General features: G+C 44.6%; 1 protein-coding gene across 1 annotated transcript in view; it reads left to right on the top strand.

Annotated features, from left to right (window-relative positions):
• The first annotated feature begins 548 nt into the window (after window positions 1-548).
• The window catches only part of Tdrd12 (tudor domain containing 12), an 80,043-nt gene continuing 60,548 nt past the window's right edge, over window positions 549-20,043 (top strand). Inside the window, exons 1-5 of the mRNA XM_035449469.1 lie at window positions 549-650; window positions 814-1,170; window positions 12,312-12,470; window positions 16,700-16,836; window positions 18,567-18,686. Of these exons, the coding sequence (XP_035305360.1) occupies window positions 549-650; window positions 814-1,170; window positions 12,312-12,470; window positions 16,700-16,836; window positions 18,567-18,686 (875 nt within the window). The remainder of the gene's footprint in view (window positions 651-813; window positions 1,171-12,311; window positions 12,471-16,699; window positions 16,837-18,566; window positions 18,687-20,043) is intronic.

Below are 20,043 nucleotides of genomic sequence, written 5' to 3' on the forward strand. Positions count from 1 at the left end.
GCTTATTTGTGGTTCGGGACAGGGTTTCTCTGTGTAGTCCTGGAACTCACAGAGATCCGCCTGCCTCTGCCTCCTGAGGGTTGGGATTAAAGGCGTGCCCCTACTCCTCACTTCCCAGGCTTACTTTGAAAATTGGCTGCCCTGTGTACCTTGTTTCCCAAACTCATGACCGCCTTTCCTCCAATTCCCACACTGGCTTGAAACAAATTCTCTTTGCCGTCTTGATTCTCTTACCAGAAGATAAATACAATCAAATCAATCAAATGCAAATTGAAGCAATTTTTTTTTTCAGAATTCACTCACCCAAGAATTCTTTTGTAAAACCATTTGGGTCTACCACCTCTTCAGAGTCGTGGTTCCTTTCATTTTAAAGGACTATTATTCTTGAGAGAGAGAAAGAGAGAGAGAGAGAGAGAGAGAGAGAGAGAGAGAGAGAGAGAGAGAGAACCACAGATAGCTAACCTTCCTGTGCTTCTGGCTGGCCTGTCTCACAGTGTGATCGGTCACGTCTAACTCACAAACGCTGTATCTGCCCATCCCAGTAGGAGATGGGAAAACGGGAGTTGAAAGAAGCCCGGTGCTACCACTTTACAATGCAATACAGGTGTGGGCAGACCCTGGCTCTGAAGGTGGGCCTTTTCCGCAATGTGGTCAGGTGGAGATGGTGCCATAAGACCTGGGTGGCTGATTAGCAAGGTCCTCCGTGGCTCCAAGCCAAAGTCAGGTTATTGATACAGGAGAGGTCCAGGAGATGCCCTGTGATGAAGGGTGGAAGCCGGCCCAAGGGCAGTGGAGAGTAGGGCTTCCCCGCAGGCCACACTGCTGGAGACTTGGCTTGCACGCAGCCACTCCATCCTGGGGGGAAGCGGGGGACAAGATGAGAGCGAGCCTGTGCAGGTTGCCCTGGAGGAGAGGGACCGAGCATCCTTGCTCACCTTGCAGTTCACCGCCCCGCCGCAGGGCGGCGCTGTACGCAGCCAGGCCGTTACGCGGGCGGTTGGCGCGCAGGTGCGTTCCAGCCGTCTCGAGGCCTGTGCGCAGGCGCAGGGTGAGCGCGGGCCGTTAAAGGTGCGCGTGCCGCAGGCAGGCCCCAGGCCAGGCTGGAGCATCAGGCTGCTGTCCTGCTCCGGGAGCCTCCTCCCAGCCGGTGTGGTGCGAGCGGGCGAGCGGGTGAGCGGGCGAGCGGCTCTGCAGGGGAAGGATGCTGGAGGTCCTGGTGCTAAAGGTGAGGACCCCCCTTCCTCCCCAAGCCCTCACCCACGCGGCCCGGGCGCCCCAGGCTGGCCTTCAGGAGAAGCGAGTTGCACACCCCAGGGACCTAGGTTGCAAACTGGGTGTCCCACCCTGATACCCTTCCACCATCCAGTGTCCCAGGCGAGGAGCATGCAGGGCAATGGCTTCCAGTTCTGGGCTAGCTTGGGCTACATGCCGAGAACCTGCCTCGCAAACGCCAGCCCTGGAAAATTAAATACCCGTCGGTGAGCTGGTCCGCTACAATTCAATTTATTGTGTAAGCTGTAGTCACCCTGGTACAGTCACTTCCTCTAACAGGTATTTGCGCGCGTAGCCTCTGCGGGAGAGCATGCGCCGTGGTGCACACCTAGAGAGGTCAAAGGACAACGGAGCTGAGGTTGGACTCCCCGAGTGGTCAAGCCTGTGTGCTTTGCAAGCGCCTTTTACTGGATCATCTTACTGACCCTGCTTATTTATTTATTTTATTTATTTTAGGGTCTTAGTTCTGCAGCCCTGGTTTGTTTGGTACTCCCTATGCACACGAGGCTGGCCTTGAACTTAGAGATGCCCCTGCCTCTGTTGGCGCCTCCGGTGCTGGGATCAAAGCCGTGCACTACCACACCCAATCATCTTTAACACTGTATTATTCTATTTATTGGCTTTTCCAGACAGGATTTCCCTGTGTAGCTTTGTAGACCAGGCTGGCCTCGAACTCACAGAGATCCTCCTGCCTCTGCCTCCCTAGTGCTGGGATCAAAGGCGTCCAACAACGCCTGGATGCGTGCACCGTGAGTGCTGGTACCTTCAGAGCCGGAGCTCCAGGCAGTTCTGAGTCACCTGATGTGGGTGCTGGGAACTGGTGAGAACTAGATTCTGGTCTCCTTCAAGAGCAACCAACCACGGGCTCTAAACCACAGGGCCGTCTGTCTCCACAGCCCACCAGGCGTCCTTTCACAAGACCATTGGCCACATGTATTAGGTTCGTCGGGAAAATGCCATTTCAGGTCCTCAGTCTGGTTTTTTTTTTTTTTTTTTTTTTTGAGTGGTTCAGGTTTCTGGTGTGGTTGTTGAGTCTTAGAAGCTCTCTCGACGTTCCGAATATCAATCCCTTACCTGATGAGTGGTTTGCAAACATTTTCTCCCATTTCATGGTGTGCTGGTTACTTAAAATTGATTGGCGCAGCCTGGGAAGAGTGTCTCAATTAGGAGTTACCTAGGTCAGGTTGGCCTGTGGGCATGTGTGTGTGATTGTTTTGGTAATTGATGTGGGAAGCCCCAGCCCACTGTGGGCCCTGGCGCCCTGCATTGTACAATTAAGAAAGTTAGCCAGGATCCAGGCACACCCTGCTCTTGACTGGGTGTGGTGTGCCTGGCGCCTTGCCGTGGCCACCTGCAGTAACGAACTGCAGAACAAGCCCTTTCTTCCCTTGGGTTGATCCTGGTCAGCATTTATCACAGCAACAGGAAGGAAACTGGGACTTGTGGGCTCACTCACTAGTGACTATCACTTGGTCTTTCTGGAGACATAAAATGCAGTTTTGCTCAGGTCAGCAGTTTATTTTTTCCTTTTGTTGCTGTGACAGATCCAAGCCCCCAATGCCAAGTATAATGTAAAGCTTTTTATTTTATTTTTTTTAGTTCAAATTAGGAACAAGCTTTCTTCAGATGTCAATCCCTTCTCCCTCTCCCTCCCCTCCCCCCAACATCCCACCTGTCCCTAGCCATCCCCCCTCCACTCCCCAGGCAGGGTAAGGCCCTCAAAAGGGGCTCCCCAAAGTCTACCACATCGTCCTGGACCAGGCCTAGGCCCTTCCCCATGTGTCCAGGTCAAGAGAGCATCCTTCACATGGGATGGGCTCTCAAAATACCTTCTTTTTTTTTTAAGACCTTACATATTTAATACAGTGTGTTACCCCTGTACAAATGAAAAAAAAATTAAGTTCAACATTTCTAGACCAATATGGCTGTTAATTTTTGTAAATGCCAACTCAACACGGTAAACTGGGATACTTTTTTCCAAAGTTGACAGCACAATGTAAAGCTTTTGTGTTTGTATCAAAGAGTCTCTAGTCATCCGTGTCACAGTTAGGCCGCTGGTACGCTTTGAGTTAGTTTTCTTTGCTTTTTACAATTTTTCTTGTGTGGGTGCATTCATGTTCATTATGAGGAGGTACATGGGTGAGGAGGCTATAGAGCTAATTCTGTTCTTCCATGTTGACATGGGTTTCAGAGATTGAACTCAGGGTCCCAGGCTTCCCTAGCAAGTGCCCATACCCGCTGAGCCATCTTGCCGGCCCCTTGAACTAATTTTTCTCTATGGTGCTAATAAGTTCATTCTTTGGCATGAAACGTTCCATTTCCCCTTGATGTTTTTGGAAAGACTATTGTTTTCCCATAGAATGGTTTTGGTACCTTTTATCAGCTATTATTGGACCACGTTGTAAAGGCAGGAGTTCACCCTGGGCTTTTTATTCTTCTGGTCAGTATGTCTGCAATTATCATAGCACCACTCTGTTTTGATAATTGTAGCTTTGTAGTAAGTTTTGAAATCGGGTATGAGTCCTTCTAGCTAGTTTGGTTTTTTTTTTTCTTTTTCGAGACAGGGTTTCTCTGTGTAGCTTTGGAGCCTATCCTGGCACTGGCTCTGGAGACCAGGCTGGCCTCGAACTCAGAGATCCGCCTGCCTCTGCCCCCTGAGTGCTGGGATTAAAGGCGTGCGCCACCATCGCCGGCCATTTTTTTTTTTTTTCTAGTTTGGTTTTGATACAATGTCTCCAGCTGAGACTAGCTTGCACCTCCGTTGGTAAAGTAACCCTCCCCTCCTCCTCAGGAGTGTTGGGATTAAAGGCATGTACTACCATGGTCAGTTTTATGTAGTGCTGGGGATTGAACCTAGGACTTCATAAATAGCTAAGTATTCTACTTATTGAGCTACATCCCCAGCACTTTGGCTTTGTTTTTAGAGGCTTGCTGGCTACTTAGAGTCCCTTAAAATTTTGCAAGAAAAAAAAATTAGGATTTGATAGTAAGAATTGAATCTGTATCTAGTTGTTAACATTTTAATTCGTTTATAACAATGTTAAATCTTGTAACCCACAGGTGTGGCTGTGCTTTCATGATTTTTAAATTATTTTTATTTTATGTGCGTTGGTGTTTTGCCTGTGTGCATGTCTGTATGAGAGTGTCTGATTCCCTGGAACTGGAGTTAACAGCTAATTGTGGGCTGTCATGAGGGTGCTGGGAATTGAACTCTGGCCCTCTGGAAGGCCAGTGATCTTAACCACTGAACCATCTCTCCAGCCCAGAATTTTTTTAAAGATAGAATCTCACTGTGTAACCCTGGCTTACCAAGAACTCACTATGTAGCTCAAGCTGGCCTTGAACATAAGGAGATCTGTGCCTCTCCTGAGAGTGCTGGGACTAAAGGCGTGTGCTCTGGCTCTCCCTGTGTTTCTGTGTTTGTGTCTGAGTTTCTTTCAGCATAGTTTTATATTTTCCACAGGAGTTGTAATACATTTTCATAGAATCCCTAGGATTTTCTATGTAGACAGTCATGTTTATAGAAACTTGGTAAGTTGATTTATTTTCAGTTTTCCTGACAATCTTATGCCACACTCCAGTCAGTGTTGAATGAAGTTGTATGGACAGCACTATTAGATTTTTATTTCCTGTGTTTTACATCCTGCCCTTTAAACACGGATCCCATTTGGAAACACAGCTAGGTGCCATGGCGCACTCTTGTAAGCCTAGCACTCAGGAGATGGAGGTCACTCTGCTACAGCAAGTTTGGGCTATGTGAGGTTCTGTCTCGAAACCAAAACACAACAAAGTCCCATTTTGTAACTAAGCTTCTTTAGACACTGGCTATAACCATCTGGTCCTTAAGTCTTTGAGCATACTTGTAAGAGTTAGGTTCAAGTCCTTGCCAGTCGGGGTGGCTCGGGGTTCTCCCCCTTTGTAGGATAGAGCTCTGGACCTTGAGGGGTTAGGCAGTGCCTACCCCAGTGTCATGGTTTCATTCTTCATATGCCTAAGAACTGGCATTACTGGACTTTGCCTTGTCCCTTCCTTATTATATTAGGTACGAAGGTGACTGTTTTAACAGCTGTTAATTATATGACTACAGACTAATCTTCAATTAACAAAATCAGAATGACTGCTGTCTTCCCCCCACCTCCAGTTATTAAAAAAAAAAAACCTTCAAAAAGTCAACCATGGTGCTGTACACCTTTAATCCCAGCACTCAGGAGGTAAAGGCAGGTAGATCTTTGTGAGTTCAAGGCCAACCTAGTCTACATGGCCAGTTCCAGGCCATCCAGGATACATAGTGAAATCTGGTCTTTAAAAAAATAAAATCAAGGTCTGGAGAGATGGCTCAAGGGTTAAGAGCACTGGCTGCTCTTTCAGAGGTCCTGAGTTCAATTCCCAGCACCCACATGGTAGCTCACAACCATCCGTTATGAGATCTGGCGCCCTCTTCTGGTGTGCAGATATGCATGGAAGCAGAATGTTTGTATACATAATAAATAAATAAAATCTTAAAAAAATCAAATCAACTCAAATATTCAGAAGAGTAAAAAAACAATACTAAAGCAGACTTGTATTCCTGCCCTCTGGTGTTTAGGATGCAGAATTATGGCGTCTTGTTGCTTCTAGCCTCTCACAGTAGGCAGAGGAGGACATGCATTTGAAAAATCAGTGGTGGTCTTAATTGGTGTTTCTAATTCAAATTTAACTTTTTCCACTTTCTAGCATATCTCTAAAAATGATACTTTGTGCACCTTTTAATTTTTAATCCTGTGTGTGGTGGTTTGAATAAGGATGGCCTCTAAAGGTGCGCAGATCTGAAAAGATGGGGAGGCGTGGCCTATTGGGGGAAGTGTCTTTCTTAAGGGAGGCGTGGCCTTATTGGGGGAAGAGTGTCTTAGGGGAGGTGTGGCCTTATTGGGGAAGTGTGTCTTAAGGGGGCGTGGCCTATTGGGGAAGTGTCTTAAGGGGGCGTGGCCTATTGGGGGAAGTGTCTTAAGGGGGCGTGGCCTATTGGGGGAAGAGTGTCTTAAGGGGGCGTGGCCTATTGGGGGAAAGTGTCTTAAGGGGGCGTGGCCTATTGGGGGAAGTGTCTTAAGGGGGCGTGGCCTTATTGGGGGAAGAGTGTCTTAAGGGGGCGTGGCCTATTGGGGGAAGAGTGTCTTAAGGGGGCGTGGCCTATTGGGGGAAGTGTCTTAAGGGGGCGTGGCCTATTGGGGGAAGAGTGTCTTAAGGGGTGGCTCTGAGGTTTTCAAAAGCCCACGACAAGCGCGGTGGCTGTCTCTGCTGGCTGTGGATCTGGATGCAGAGCTCTCACTCGGGTCCTTGTCCAGCACCGTGTCTGCCTGCACGCTGCCTTTCTTCCTGCCATGATGAGAATGGACCCAACCTCTGACCTGTGAGCCCGCCCCAGTTAGATGCTGTCTTTTTAAAGAGCTGCCGTGCTCATGGTGTCTTCACAGCAATAGAGCCCTGACTAAGACAATGCGTCTCTTGATATATGCCCTGGGGGAGGCTGTCCTTGCAGGCTCGGAGATGGAATCGGCTCACCTGGAGCTGGAGTTGCAGCTGGTTTTGAGCTACCTGGCTTGAGTTCTGGGAATGAACTCAGGTCCTCTGGAAGAGAAAGCAAGTTAGTGATCTTAGCTGCTGCTTTCTCTCCAGCCTCTTACAGGTCTTTCAATTCCATTTAAAGTGTGTGTGTGTGTGTGTGTGTGTGTGTGTGTGTGTGTGTGTGTGTGTGTGCATATGGAGGTCAGAAGACAACAATTTGTGGAAGTTTTCTCCTACTTTATGGGTTCCAGTGATCAAACAACTCAGGTCTTCAGCGTTGGCAACAGGTGCCTTTGTGGTGCAGCCATTTCACTGGCTTGATTTTTTTAGAAAAACAATAATCTAAAACAAAATAAATTCAGATAGCTCTGCCTTCAATCTTCTATTCTATTCTTCCTTTCCCCGGGTAATAATTTATATTTGTTTGATTTGTCTCTTTTGGGGTGGGGTTCATGCTGAAAATGGAATCCACGGCCTGCACCTGTTAGCTCAGCACTAAACTGCACCCCCAGCCCCTCATTGGTGTAGACGGAGTTTCTGTCCCACCTGATTCCATAGCCGTTTAGCCCCAAATAAACACACAGAGGCTTACATTAATTTTATAAACTGTTTGATCTATGGCTTAGGCTTCTTACTGGCTAGCTCCCTCTTAATTATTAACTTATAACTATTAATCTATGTTTTTTTACATGGCCTTACCTCACTGGAGAATGCCCAATGTCCTACCTTCCCAGTAGCTACATGGCATCTCCCTGGCCGCTCCCTCCTCCCAGAATTCTCCTAGTGTGGCAGCTCTGCCTATACTTCCTGCCTGGCTACTGGCCAAACAGCATTTATTCACCAACCACTAAGAGAAACACATACTCACAGCATACAGGACATCCCCCATCATCTCTTTTCTGTCTAAATAAAAGGGAAGGTTTTAACTTGCACATACTAAAATTATATATACCAAAACAGTCATCAAACAAGAACTATAGTTAACAATATTTAGTCCATTAACATTTGAAAAAAATTAAAGAAAATATTCTGTCATCTACCCTATGTTTGTGAGCCTAAAGTTTCATATATAACTTATCTTTTATCATAACTAAGAAAAATTATAACCATTACTATCTTCAACTCTATCAAAGGCCTCAGAAGGATAATATATAAACTCTAGAATTGACAGAGACCTCTCAATGCCTGGATGGGGCATCTGTCTTCAGCCCCATAGGCCTAGAGTGTGTCTGGCAGACTTCTCAGACAGACAGGAAATTTGAAACCGTCCGCCTGTATTGGCAGTTTGTCAGCCTTTTTCCTCTGTGTCCTGTAGAATGTCTGGCAGACTCTTCCATGAAGCAGGAACCCTGAAGGACTGTCCCTTCTTGTTTTGTAAGTTCAGCTGTCACTTTCCTGTGCGTCCTGCATGTCCAGTTTATCTGGCATACAGTCAAACAGTTCAGGCAAGAGCAGTTTCTTGCCCAAATGGCTGGTCTTGCCATGTCGAAGGCAAATTCCATAAGGAGTTTCTTCGATGCCCAACTTCCACTCTGACTTAATTGGTGTGCCAGGAGCTGTTGTGTCTCTTTGTCATGAAAACCCCTAATAAACCATTTATTTATTTATTTATTTATTTATTTATTTATTGGTTTTTCGAGACAGGGTTTTTCTGTGGCTTTGGAGGCTGTCCTGGAACTAGCTCTTGTAGTCCAGGCTGGTCTCGAACTCACAGAGATCCTCCTGCCTCTGCCTCCCTCATGCTGGGATTAAAGGCGTAGCTACATGGCCACCAACGCCAGGCTAATAAACCGTTTTAAATGTCATATTCTGTAGGTCTTTGAAAGGTATTAAGAATGCCTATCCATTTGAGATATATCTCTGTATATCTAGAAAACCTAACATAACTAAGTTTTGACTATTATAGGTGACTATCTATAATCTGTATTTAATTTTAAATTACATTTTAAAATGAGCTGTATACACATAATATCTAAACAAGAGTAGAAATATACATATAACAAAATTGACCTTAAATTTATATCAATAAACCAAAATCCATACCAATGCAAAGCATTCATTTCTATATCATATTCCCTCTTTTCCTTTAGAAAGAGATTGGCTGTGATCATTATCCATTTATAACCAACCCCGTTTAAATGAGAAAATGTTTATAAACAATATTTTGGAATATGGGCGTAATTCTCTCCAAACTGCTTCTTGCTGTTTGGGGGCACTGTCAATCCCATGGGGATCCTGAGAAAGCCCAGACGCCTGGCCAAGTCCTGGCTGGAGTAGTCTGAGGCTTCATGGTCTCAGCTGTTTTGGATGTTGGATCACCTGGGCCCCTGCTTCCGGGGGTCGTGCTTCATAAAACCATGTTAGCCTGGAAGGAGTCCACAGATTTTCATCTTTTTTTTTTTTTTTTAAGATTTATTATGTATACAGTGTTCTGCCAGAAGAGGACTCCAAATTTCATTACAGATGGTTGTGAGCCACCATGTGGTTGCTGGGAATCGAACTCAGGACCTCTGGAAGAGCAGTCAGTGCTCTTAACCTTTGAGCCATCTCTCCAGTCCCAGCTTTTCCATCTTCTATGGAAACAAAAGCAGGACCTCTTTTCCAAAGTAACCTGTCCTTAGGCTTATATATTTTGAGAATGCCTTGACTTCAAATTTTAAATTGGATTAATCCAGCAGCAATTTATAATCAAATGTCTTTTAGAAGCTGTTGCTCCTTCCTCAGTAATCAAACGATTCAAAGACAACACAATAACACAGTATCCAGATTTTTTTTTTTTTGTATTTTTCAGCTTTATGTGGCTTTTCTTATTACTCTATTTTTTGAGACAGGGTTTCTCTGTGGCTTTGGAGGCTGTCCTGGAACTCGCTCTGTAGACCAGGCTGGTCTGGAAATCACAGAGATCCACCTGCCTCTGCCTCCTGAGTGCTGGGATTAAAGGTGTGCTCCACCACACCCAGCTACTCTATTTCTTTTTTAAAGACTTTCTCTGTCCTTTCTTTTCTCTCCCAAGCCTAAGTATATTTTTAAACACACTATATACTATTTAGAGGTTTTGTTTCTTTTCTCTGAATCTGTCTTTTCTGTATATCTGTCTTTTTCTGGCCACATGAGTCTTTAATCTGAAAGCAGTCATTGACTCTGCCCTATTCCTTGGCTTTTTGAGAGTCTAGTCTTTATGGTGGAGTGTCCAGGTTCATGTCATCACCAAGAAGCATGCTGCCGGCTCTTTATAAACACCACTTAACTGTTTTAGCAGGGCCTCTTAAAAGAGCCATGAGTACTTTTTGCTGCAAACGCTGAGTAAGGAAGCCTCTCTTAAAGGAGCCTGGAGCTACTGCTTGCCTCTAGCAAACAGAGCCCACCTGAGAAAATGCTGCTACCAAGAAGCAGTGCTTGCCTCTGTTTTTTTGTTTTTAGAATCTCGTTTTAAGCTTATGTCAGGTTTTACATTGAAATTCTTGCCCCATGATTGGAGTGCCATTTATAGACGGAGTTTCTGTCCTACCTGGTCCCACAACTGTTTAACCCCAAATAAACGCACAGAGGCTTATATTAATCTTATAAACTGTTTGGCCGATGGCTTAGGCTTCTTACTGGCTAGCTCCCTCTTAATTATTAACTTATAACTATTAATCTATGTTTTTCTTCATGGCCTTACCTCACTGGAGAATGCCCGGTGTCCTACCTTCCCAGTAGCTACATGGCATCTCCCTGACCGCTCCCTCCTCCCAGAATTCTCCTAGTGTGGTAGCCCCGCCTTATACTTCCTGCCTGGCTACTGCCAATCAGCATGTATTCATCAACCAATAAGAGAAACACATACTCACAGCATACAGGGCATCCCCCATCACACTGGCTTTCCCTTACCCGTCTAACCCACTTGTGAGACAGGCCAGCCCTTGAACTCGCTGTATAACTATGGGTGATATTGAACTCCTGATAGCCCTCCCTCTGCCTCCTAAGCCCTGGGATTACAGGTGTATGCTGACACATCACATTTCAACAAAATTGTCACACATGCTAGGCAAGTGTGTTACCAACTGAGCTACATCTCCAGCCCCCACTTCCCTGTTGAATAAATACTAGAAAGTTCACACGCACTGCATCCCGTGTGTCTTTGGATTTAACGTGACTGAGGTGACAAGGGAATGAGGAAAGGTTAGACACACAGACACGCAGACACATGGACTGAGATGATGTGGGCTGTGTACACTCTGGTGGAGCAGTAACGACTATGCAGGGACCAGAACCCCAGTGAGTTCATTCAGTACAGCAGGAGCATGAAGAGTTAGCGAGGCCCCGAAGGCTCTTTGTGTCAGAGCCTCTTGAGGAGGAGAAGCTGTAGTTACAAGTTTTTATACACCCGTCACCATCCACAAGCCAACCAGAAGGAAGGCTTTGCTGAGTCTCCTCAGTCTGAAGCACTGGTGTCCTTGACCCACTGTGCCCACCTCAACAGTGCACACTCACCCACCCAGGACTTTATCTGCTCCTTACGGACCCACTCGGAGCTTCCGAGGCTTCCCACACTTAGGTTCTTACTTTGTTTCCCCCTTTATCTTTCAGTCTTTTTTGTTTTTGTTTTTTGAGTCAGGGTCTCTAAAATAGCCCTGGCTGTCCTGCAGCTCATTTTGTAGTTGAGGCTGGCCTCTGCCCGAGTGCTGGGATTGAAGGCGTGCACCACCACTACCAAACCTGCAGGTTTTTTCTTAAAAACAGGTTACATGGCCTAGAGAGACGGCTCTGCAGTTAAAAGCACTGGCTGCTCTCCCAGAGGACCCAGGTTCAATTCCTAGCTTCCACGTGACATATAACTTCATTTCCAGGACTTCTGACATCTTTACACAGACATACATGCAGGCAGAACACCAATGAACAAAAAAATAAAAATGAAAAACCAGGTTACAAATAACTGTCCACGGCTTGCTTATGTATATCATGAATGGTTTTGAAATATTGGAGATCAAGGTATCTGTTTGCCTTTTGGGGGGTAGAGTTTGAAACAGGTGTTAGACTCATAGTCTAGACGGAGTGTGAATGTGTGTGATCCCCCTGCCTCAGCCTCCTGAATACTATTACATACGTGTGCTGCCATGCCCAGTGTCCTGTTTGGTTTCTGAATTGTGCTCATCATTGAGAATTGCTTGCCTATGCTTGTTTATGTGTTTGGGAGTTTTATCTTCAATCTAACCTTTTGTTTTTGTTGTTTGCTTCTATATTTTTGTTAGCTTGGTTTTGTTTTGTTTCGTGTTTTCAAGATGGGGTCTCGCCATGTAGCCTTGAGTGTTCTGGAACTCACCGTGTAGACCAGGCTGCCACGAAAGTCACATAGATGCCCCATTACACCAGCTCAATCTGACCATTTAAGACAAAGATGCTTGTCAAGGTTTTGTTAGATCACTTGATGTTAGAAACAGTTACTGTGATTTAAGGTTTTATATCACATGACTCTGCTTCTAAATCCTACATTGTTTTGTCTTCTTAAAATATCACAGATTGAAGATCCAGGTTGCTTCTGGGTAATCATAAAAGGATGTAGTCATTTCTTAGAACAAGAAGTCGACTATCAAAAACTCAACAGTGCCATGAATGACTTCTATAACAGCATGTGCCAAGACATAGAAATAAAGCCATTAATGCTGGAAGAAGGGCAGGTATGTGTCTTTCTGTGTTACCATTAGACCTGAATGTGCTTTACAGATGTCAGTGTTTACAGCAGCAGCCAAAATGCAAAGAGGTCTCTACCTAGATGGTGAAAGCCTTGGAATATTTCAGCTACTCCTGTCATTGCCTGATGCTGGTTTATTATGGACAAGGTAGAACGTAGTCTTGGAAGAGGATGGTTAGGTGAGGTTCTCCTACCAAGTGGGCGGGCCCCAGGGATCAGACTCCAGTGGCCTGGACAGCGGGGACCTTTATTAGTAGAGCTATCTCCCCAGCTGAGCTGGCTATGAAAGCACAGGGCTGTCTTCCTGGGGCTGGGAGCCAGAATAGTCTAGACCCAACCTATGCATGTAGGGGCTTCGGCAAATAGGACATGGGATTTTAATTAGTGTTGGTGCTTCCTCTCTTTTTTCTTTCTTTCTTTCTTTCTTTCTTTCTTTCTTTCTTTCTTTCTTTCTTTCTTTCCTTCCTTCCCTCCTCCTCCTCCTCCTCCTCCTCCTCCTCCTCCTCCTCCTCCTTCTTCTTGTTCAGGCTTTGGGCAACTTAGTTTCTTTTCTTTCTTTTTTTTTTTTTTTGGTTTTTCGAGACAGGGTTTCTCTGTGTAGCTTTGGAGCCTGTCCTAGCACTCGCTCTGTAGACCAGGCTGGCCTCGAACTCACAGAGATCCACCTGCCTCTGCCTCCCGAGTGCTGAGATTAAAGGCGTGCACCACCAACGCCCGGCACAACTTAGTTTCTTGATTCTACTTGTTCCCTGTTGTGGCCCCTTTGTGTTCTTGCAACATAAACTCCATTGTCCACAGTCCGGCCCTCTTGTCAGCCATTGTTCAGGAGTGAACTTTAGTAATAGTGTGATAGGAAAAGATTTATAAGCTTGTTTTGAGGGAAAAAAACCTAAAAAACATTTGAGTGTCTCCATTCCCATTATCATTAGTAACATGTGTGTTATTTTTCATGTAACACTGGGTGTTAGCACCAAAAGTGAAACTAGCTCAGCTGGTCTTTGAAGGTGTGTGTGTGTGTGTATGCATATTTCAGATAGCCTGTTTACTTTTTTTAACTTTCCCTTTTGTCCTTTATATTTTGGATAGACTGATAACATGGTTAAATGTTTTGGATAGATTTGGTCTCTCTTTCCCTCAGTAATATTTATGCTGCGAACTTGCTGTTGTATTCACTTAGGCGATGTTGCGACGCCCAGGGGTTGAGATGGTGACAACCTCATCTCCCCGTTGCCGTTGCCATCAGTGTTTCCCTTAACCATCTCTCCCCGTAGTGGCCACCACAGCCTGAGTCAGCTCTTTCATTGCTGGTTTTGATAGAAGATTTTTCTCATTACCTCTGGAGTTAGGACTCATAAAGTCAAAAGGAAAACCTTTCTTCATTTATTAACTAATAAAATAGGAAATGGTTAGTGGGGCGGGATGGCACTCACTTTTAACCCCAGAACTTGCAGGGAGGCAGAGGCAGGCAGGTCTCTCTCTCTCTCTGTGTTCGAGGCCAGAGAGACAGGGCTATGTAGAAAGACCCTGTCTCAACAACAACAACAAAAACAGAGAAAATAAGCAATTTGTAGGGTAAACACTTAAGAATCTTTTTAAAAATTTGAGTATTATGTATTTATTTTATATATTTATTATTAGGTATTTATTTTATATATTTACCTATTATGTATTTATTTTATATATTTATGTATTAGGTATTTTATATATTTACATATTATGTATTTATTTTATATATTTATGTATTAGGCATTTTATGGTCTATCTGCAAGTACAACTTTATGCCAGAAGAGGGCACCAGATCCCACTATCGATGGTTGTGAACCATCATGTGGGTGCTGGAAATTGAACCCGGGTCCTCTGGAAGAGCAGCCAGTGTTTGAATCATGAATCTAATTAATCTTAATAAAAAAATCGGGAGTCAAATATTGGGGTAAAAGCTGAGAGGTCAGAGAAGCAGAGCGTAGCCACCAGAGACTTCTGACCTCTCCCGAATCCTCAGTCTCTACCTCACCGTCTCCCTTGCTGTCTCCTCTCTGTACAGACCTCCAGGCCTCTGTGGTTAACTGGTGGCTGACTGCATCCTCTGAAGTGGTCTTAACCACTGAGCCAGCTCTCCGACCCCCTTAAGGATGATTTTTACTTACACAGTTTTTCATCTTAGTGACTGGTCCCCAGTTATTCCCTTCGGTATTCACCTCCTCTGTTTATTTACTTGCTTTCTATCCTGTACTAGGGACGGAGCCCTGAGTCTCATGCCCGCCTCTGACCTTTATCCCCAGCCCCTTGGCACGCACAGTACCATCTTGATCTTTGTGGCTTTGGAGTCTTCTTTCCTTTCTTTTTAAAAGCAAATGTCTGTCAGAGAGCCCCTTGACCCAGCGGCTCTGGTGCTGCTTCCCCCGGGAGGAGCATCCTCCTGTAAACTGCCCTCTGGATGTGGGCTGCGGAAGACAGGGCAGCAGGCAGCATACAGGAGTACATATGGCTCAAGACCATAGTCCTTTTGCAGCAGCCTGGGCATTTCACACCCAGGAGACAGGAATTAGAGCCCTGCCCCAGGTGCTGCTGCTTCTTGTTTCCTCTTCCCCTTTTGAAGAGGCAGGACGGAGAAGGCACACTTTTATAGGGAGGTTGTCACCACCACAAAGGTGTGTGTTTTCCATGACCAGGATTGACGCTGAGTTTTTGCATACAGATCTACTGAGCTACAAGCTGTTCATTATTTGTTCAGTGTTGTACTTGAGAGATTGCTGGAGAATGGCAGTTTCAGCATCTGCTGGCCGTGGAAGGGAGTTGACTGTACAGCATCTCCCACAGTGACTTTGATTTTGGCATTCAATAAAAGTGCCCTTCGGGCTGGAGAGGTGGCTCAGAGGTTAAGAGCACCGACTGCTCTTCCAGAGGTCCTGAGTTCAATTCCCAGCAACCACATGGTGGCTCACAGCCATCCGTGATGAGATCTGGTGCCCTCTTCTGGTGTACAGATATGCATGGAAGCAGAATGTTGTGTACATAATAAATAAATAAAATCTAAAAGTGCCCTTCACTGACTTTTGAACTCTACAGAGTTCTTGTGGAATGGCTACACTGTATTTTCCAGCTTCAGTTTGCAGGTGGCTGATGAAATTGTTGGCTTACCCAGCACATACTGTGTAAACCGGACTGGCCTCTTCATCACTTAGAAGTCATCCTGGCTTGGACATCAGGCCAGCTGTCATAGGACTGAAGCACTTGGTTCAAATAACCTGCTTTTCACCTACAAATAGCCCTAGAGTGGATTTTTATTACAGTTATTGTCATGGTGAAAACATGACAGTTATCCTGTGGTCAGCACATGGTTTGCCTGACTGGATTGCCAGTCAAGTGGCCTGTGGCCTGGTGGGGTCCTGTGGTCCAGTAAGGATGGTAAGGGCCATCACTCTGTCAGAGTGGTTCCTGTAAGAGCAGCTGCAGGCATTCAGCAAATAGTTTTTTGAAGACTCAGTATAGCGCCAGGGACTGTTTGTGCCAGGCAGAAAGCAGACATTAAAGTGAGGAGCCACGGGAAAAAGGATTCCAGGGTTGAAGCATCTGATGGCAGTGTGTAGGCTTTGTTCTTTGAAGGAGAGAGAACAATGCATTTTAACTTGCGTGTTGTAGAGACAGCCTGGTTAAGGAGCCACCCTGCTAATACCCTCGTGGAGATCTGAGTTGCTGCAGAGCTTAATTTACAAATTAGGCCTAGGAAGACACTGGCGACAATAATAAACTAACATCATCATGGCACAATACACTGCAATAATAAAATCCACTGTAATAAAAATCCGCTCTAGGGCTATTTGTAGGTGAAATTCAGGTTATTTAAACCAAGTGCTTCAGTCCTATGACAGCTGGCCTGATGTCCAAGCCAGGATGACTTCTAAGTGATGAGGCCAGTCCTGTTCACACAGTATGTGCTGGGCGAGTGAGCAATTCACAGTCCGGGCTCAATGAGCAAGATGGTGTAAGAATTCCTAATGCTGCTTGGAGGAGAGGATAATCACAAATTTGCATTAATCTTTTCAGACTATAGTTAACTGTGAGCAACAGAAACTGATTAAAGGGAACGTCTGTAATAAGAAAACATTTCCTGAACTTCTGCCCTGATGAGCACTGATCACGCAGCTCTGTCCTGTGACGATCTGAGGGACTTCTGAGGTCTCTCGTATGTGACTAGAGATTGTTTTCATTTTGCAGGTGTGTGTGGTGTACTGCCAGGAGCTGAAGTGCTGGTGCAGGGCTGTGATTAAGTCAATCGTCTCTTCTGCAGACCATTACCTGGCAGAGTGCTTCCTTGTGGATTTTGCCAAGTACATTCCAGTAAAATCTAAAAAGTACATATGTGTTCATTTTGCCTTATATGCCTTCAGGAGACAAATGGCATTTTTAAAGGAAAACATCAGTAAAAGAAATACATTTAATTCTTGTTTTTAAAAATTAAAGATGATGTATTTTTAATTATGTGTACATGTGGTGTGCGTGCGTGCGTGCGTGCGTGTGTGTGTGTGTGTGTGTGTGTGTGTGTGTGTATGTCATAAGACCATTGGATCCTTGGAACTGTAGTTAGAGGCAGTTGTGAGTCACCTGATGTGGGTAATAGAACCAAATTCAGGACCTCTTCTGTAGCAGCCTATGTTCTTAACTGTTAAGCTGTGTCTCCAACAAAATCAGTGTCAGTTTTTAAAGGAGAGACTTGGAAACACACGCGATCAGAATGGGGCTTGTAGGTGGCTTCTGTTCTGAAAGCATAAGACAAGCCGTTTTCTCTGCATCTCGGTGCCTCTGCCAACCACTGTCTGGTCTGTTCCCCTAGCTTGTTCATGGACACAGTAGATCTTAGAGGGAGATATGGCCCAAGAATGGTGCTGCCAACAATGACAGAAGAGGAGAGTGCAGACCACTGTTAGGGAACACACATAAGTACTTGGTTATCTTGCTTCACACAGGGAGGGTATGACCATCGCTTAAGGTAGGTCACAGGACCCAAATGTCCATTGGGCAGGCTCCTCCAATTCTGGGACTGAATGTCATGGTTTACTGAACTGATAGGCCAGTGAATATGAGGACCCTTCCTCCCATGAGTAAGGCACTGTACAAAGTAGGCTCCAGTTACATCAGAGGCGTGTGGCAAGTGGGACATTAGGGTTCACAGAGTACAGGAAGAAGCAGCTTGTGTCCGTAGCTTTACAACAGATGGTTTTGTTTGTTTTATTGTTTTATTTAGGTCAAGAGAATTATATGATGAAAGAGTCCAGAAAAAAGTTCAGTACGGTCACCATTTTCTAACCTGCCCTAGATAACAAGCCTGTGTGGTTGCCCTTGGAGAGAATGGTGGGGGCCCAGGAAGAGAGCCTGTGATAGGTTAAAGTGACCTGTAGTTTGCCTGCAGAAAAAATACTGAACTTATAATGTCCTCCAGCTCTTGTGACAACATCTATTTACAGACACTTTTGTGTGTTCTGATATACTGTGAGCCTTGGGGTTGAGATTTAAGCCACAGTACACGTATGAAGGTCAGAGGACAACTTGCAGAAATTAATTCTTTCCTTTCCCTTCTGAGACCTGTGTGGATCTCAGAGATCAGACTTAGCTATCAGACTTGGTGGCAGGTGCATTCACCCTCTGAATTTGGAATTTTGAACCCTGAAATAGCCAGGCATGGCGATTGTATCACATGTCTGTAATCCTAGCACTTAGCACATGGGAGCATGCCTGTCTGAACCTTGTCTAAAAGAAAATAAAATTTTTATGTAGACTTCTTGACAGGTTCATTTGTTTTCAGTATTCCTCACACATTTTTTTTTGTATGTGTGTAAACTCCTGGGCCATGGAATTTTAATAACAGGTTATTTATTCATAATTTGTATACCTTTATACTTAAAACCTAAGTTTTTGGGAACAGCTGATGACCCCTTGGTCAGATGTCTCTAAACATTGTTGTAGCTATATCAGAAAAAAGGAAGAATTGTTTTCTATATAAAGTATACTAATTATATAAGTGTGTTTTAAGTGAATTTATTGTGTATAATTTTTACTCACAATATAATTGTGTTTTACTTTTAAGCATCCGAGTTGCAGTAGAATCCTTTATGCAGCTTCCGTATAGAGCAAAAAAATTCAGACTTTACTGTACAAAGCCTGTGACATTGCACATTGACTTCTGTGAAGACAGTGCTGAAATTGTGTAAGTACAGCTTTATGAAAGCTTAAAATATTGGCACCCATTTTACTTCTGTGTGTGTTTCCATCATTTGTTATGAAGAGCACAATCGGAGAAAGTAAAATCTAGTTATTTAAAAATGGATTCCACTTGCATGCAGGTTTGAGTAATACCATGTGTGGCACTGTGAAGAGGCACTGTTGACCTGCAGATTCAATCTTAACTAAAAGGATCTGATGGGAGACAGGCTCACTGAATAAGGGAGGGGATAGGGACTAACATCCTGGTTATCTTAGAAATAAAAGACAATAACCTGTCACACAGAATACGTGCAGTTTTTAAGTTCTTCTTCCTAGTAAGCAGCATTACATGGCGATGAAATGTCATGAAAGACAGAACTCTTGTTGATTTCAGGCTGCTTGAGCGTAAGGATAATGCCAGCGTCTGTCTGTCTTCTTTGAATTAATTGACAACATTTTACACAGCACTTTGGTTGTTTCAGGGGTCAGTAAGATAGCTGTTGTAATGTACAGTTTTTGTGTGTGGGCTGTCCAGTTACCGTCCTGTTTCTCTTTATTTTGAGTGGTTTTGGATACCACTTAGGTTCATTTGCCAGCAAAGTGAGTTATGATAAATTGTTTTAACTCTATGAATTTTTTCTAAAACTAAAAACAGGGAAATCAGGGTGGTTGTGATAATTAGAGAAAATATAACAAGGCAGGTGTGGTGGCATAAGCCTGTAATCCACATGCTCGCTTGTTGCCTCAGTGATACTGTGAGGTTTGGTCTCAAAAACAAGCATAACCAGTACAAAGCATAAAAGAATTCACTCTAAGTTCTGGTAGCTGCAGTAGTGAAAGTGTTTTCCACTTTTACCATTTTTTTCTTGTGAGAAATTTATAATGAGATCTCATTACAAATCTTTTCCCAAGTGTTCCGCCAACATAGACCAAACTGCTTTGAAAATGACCAAGCCTCTCTGAATTATACCCCCTTTACTGAAAATAGGTATTTTCTCACCTAATACATCCTGGTTACAGTTTCTCAGTTCTCCCCTCCCATCCAGATCTACTCCCTTTCTGTCTCATTAGAAAGCAGGGTTCTAAGTGATAATAAAATACAGCGAAATAAAGTATAATAAAACAAAAACTGTCACATCAGAGTTGGACAAATCAGACCAACAGAAGGAAAAGAGCCCAAGAGAAGGCCCGAGAAGCAGAGACTCACGAGATCCCACTCTCAGGAATTCCCTGAAAAACCTTAAACTGGAAGCCATAATACATACAAAGGACCCGGTACAGATCCATGCAGGCCCTGTGCGAGCTGCCTTCGTCTCTGTGAGTTCATGTGAGCTTTGCTTACGTTGGTTTAGAGGGCCTTG

Source organism: Cricetulus griseus, chromosome 9, assembly GCF_003668045.3.
Source record: "Cricetulus griseus strain 17A/GY chromosome 9, alternate assembly CriGri-PICRH-1.0, whole genome shotgun sequence".
In the NCBI taxonomy this organism is placed as follows: Eukaryota; Metazoa; Chordata; class Mammalia; order Rodentia; family Cricetidae; genus Cricetulus; species Cricetulus griseus.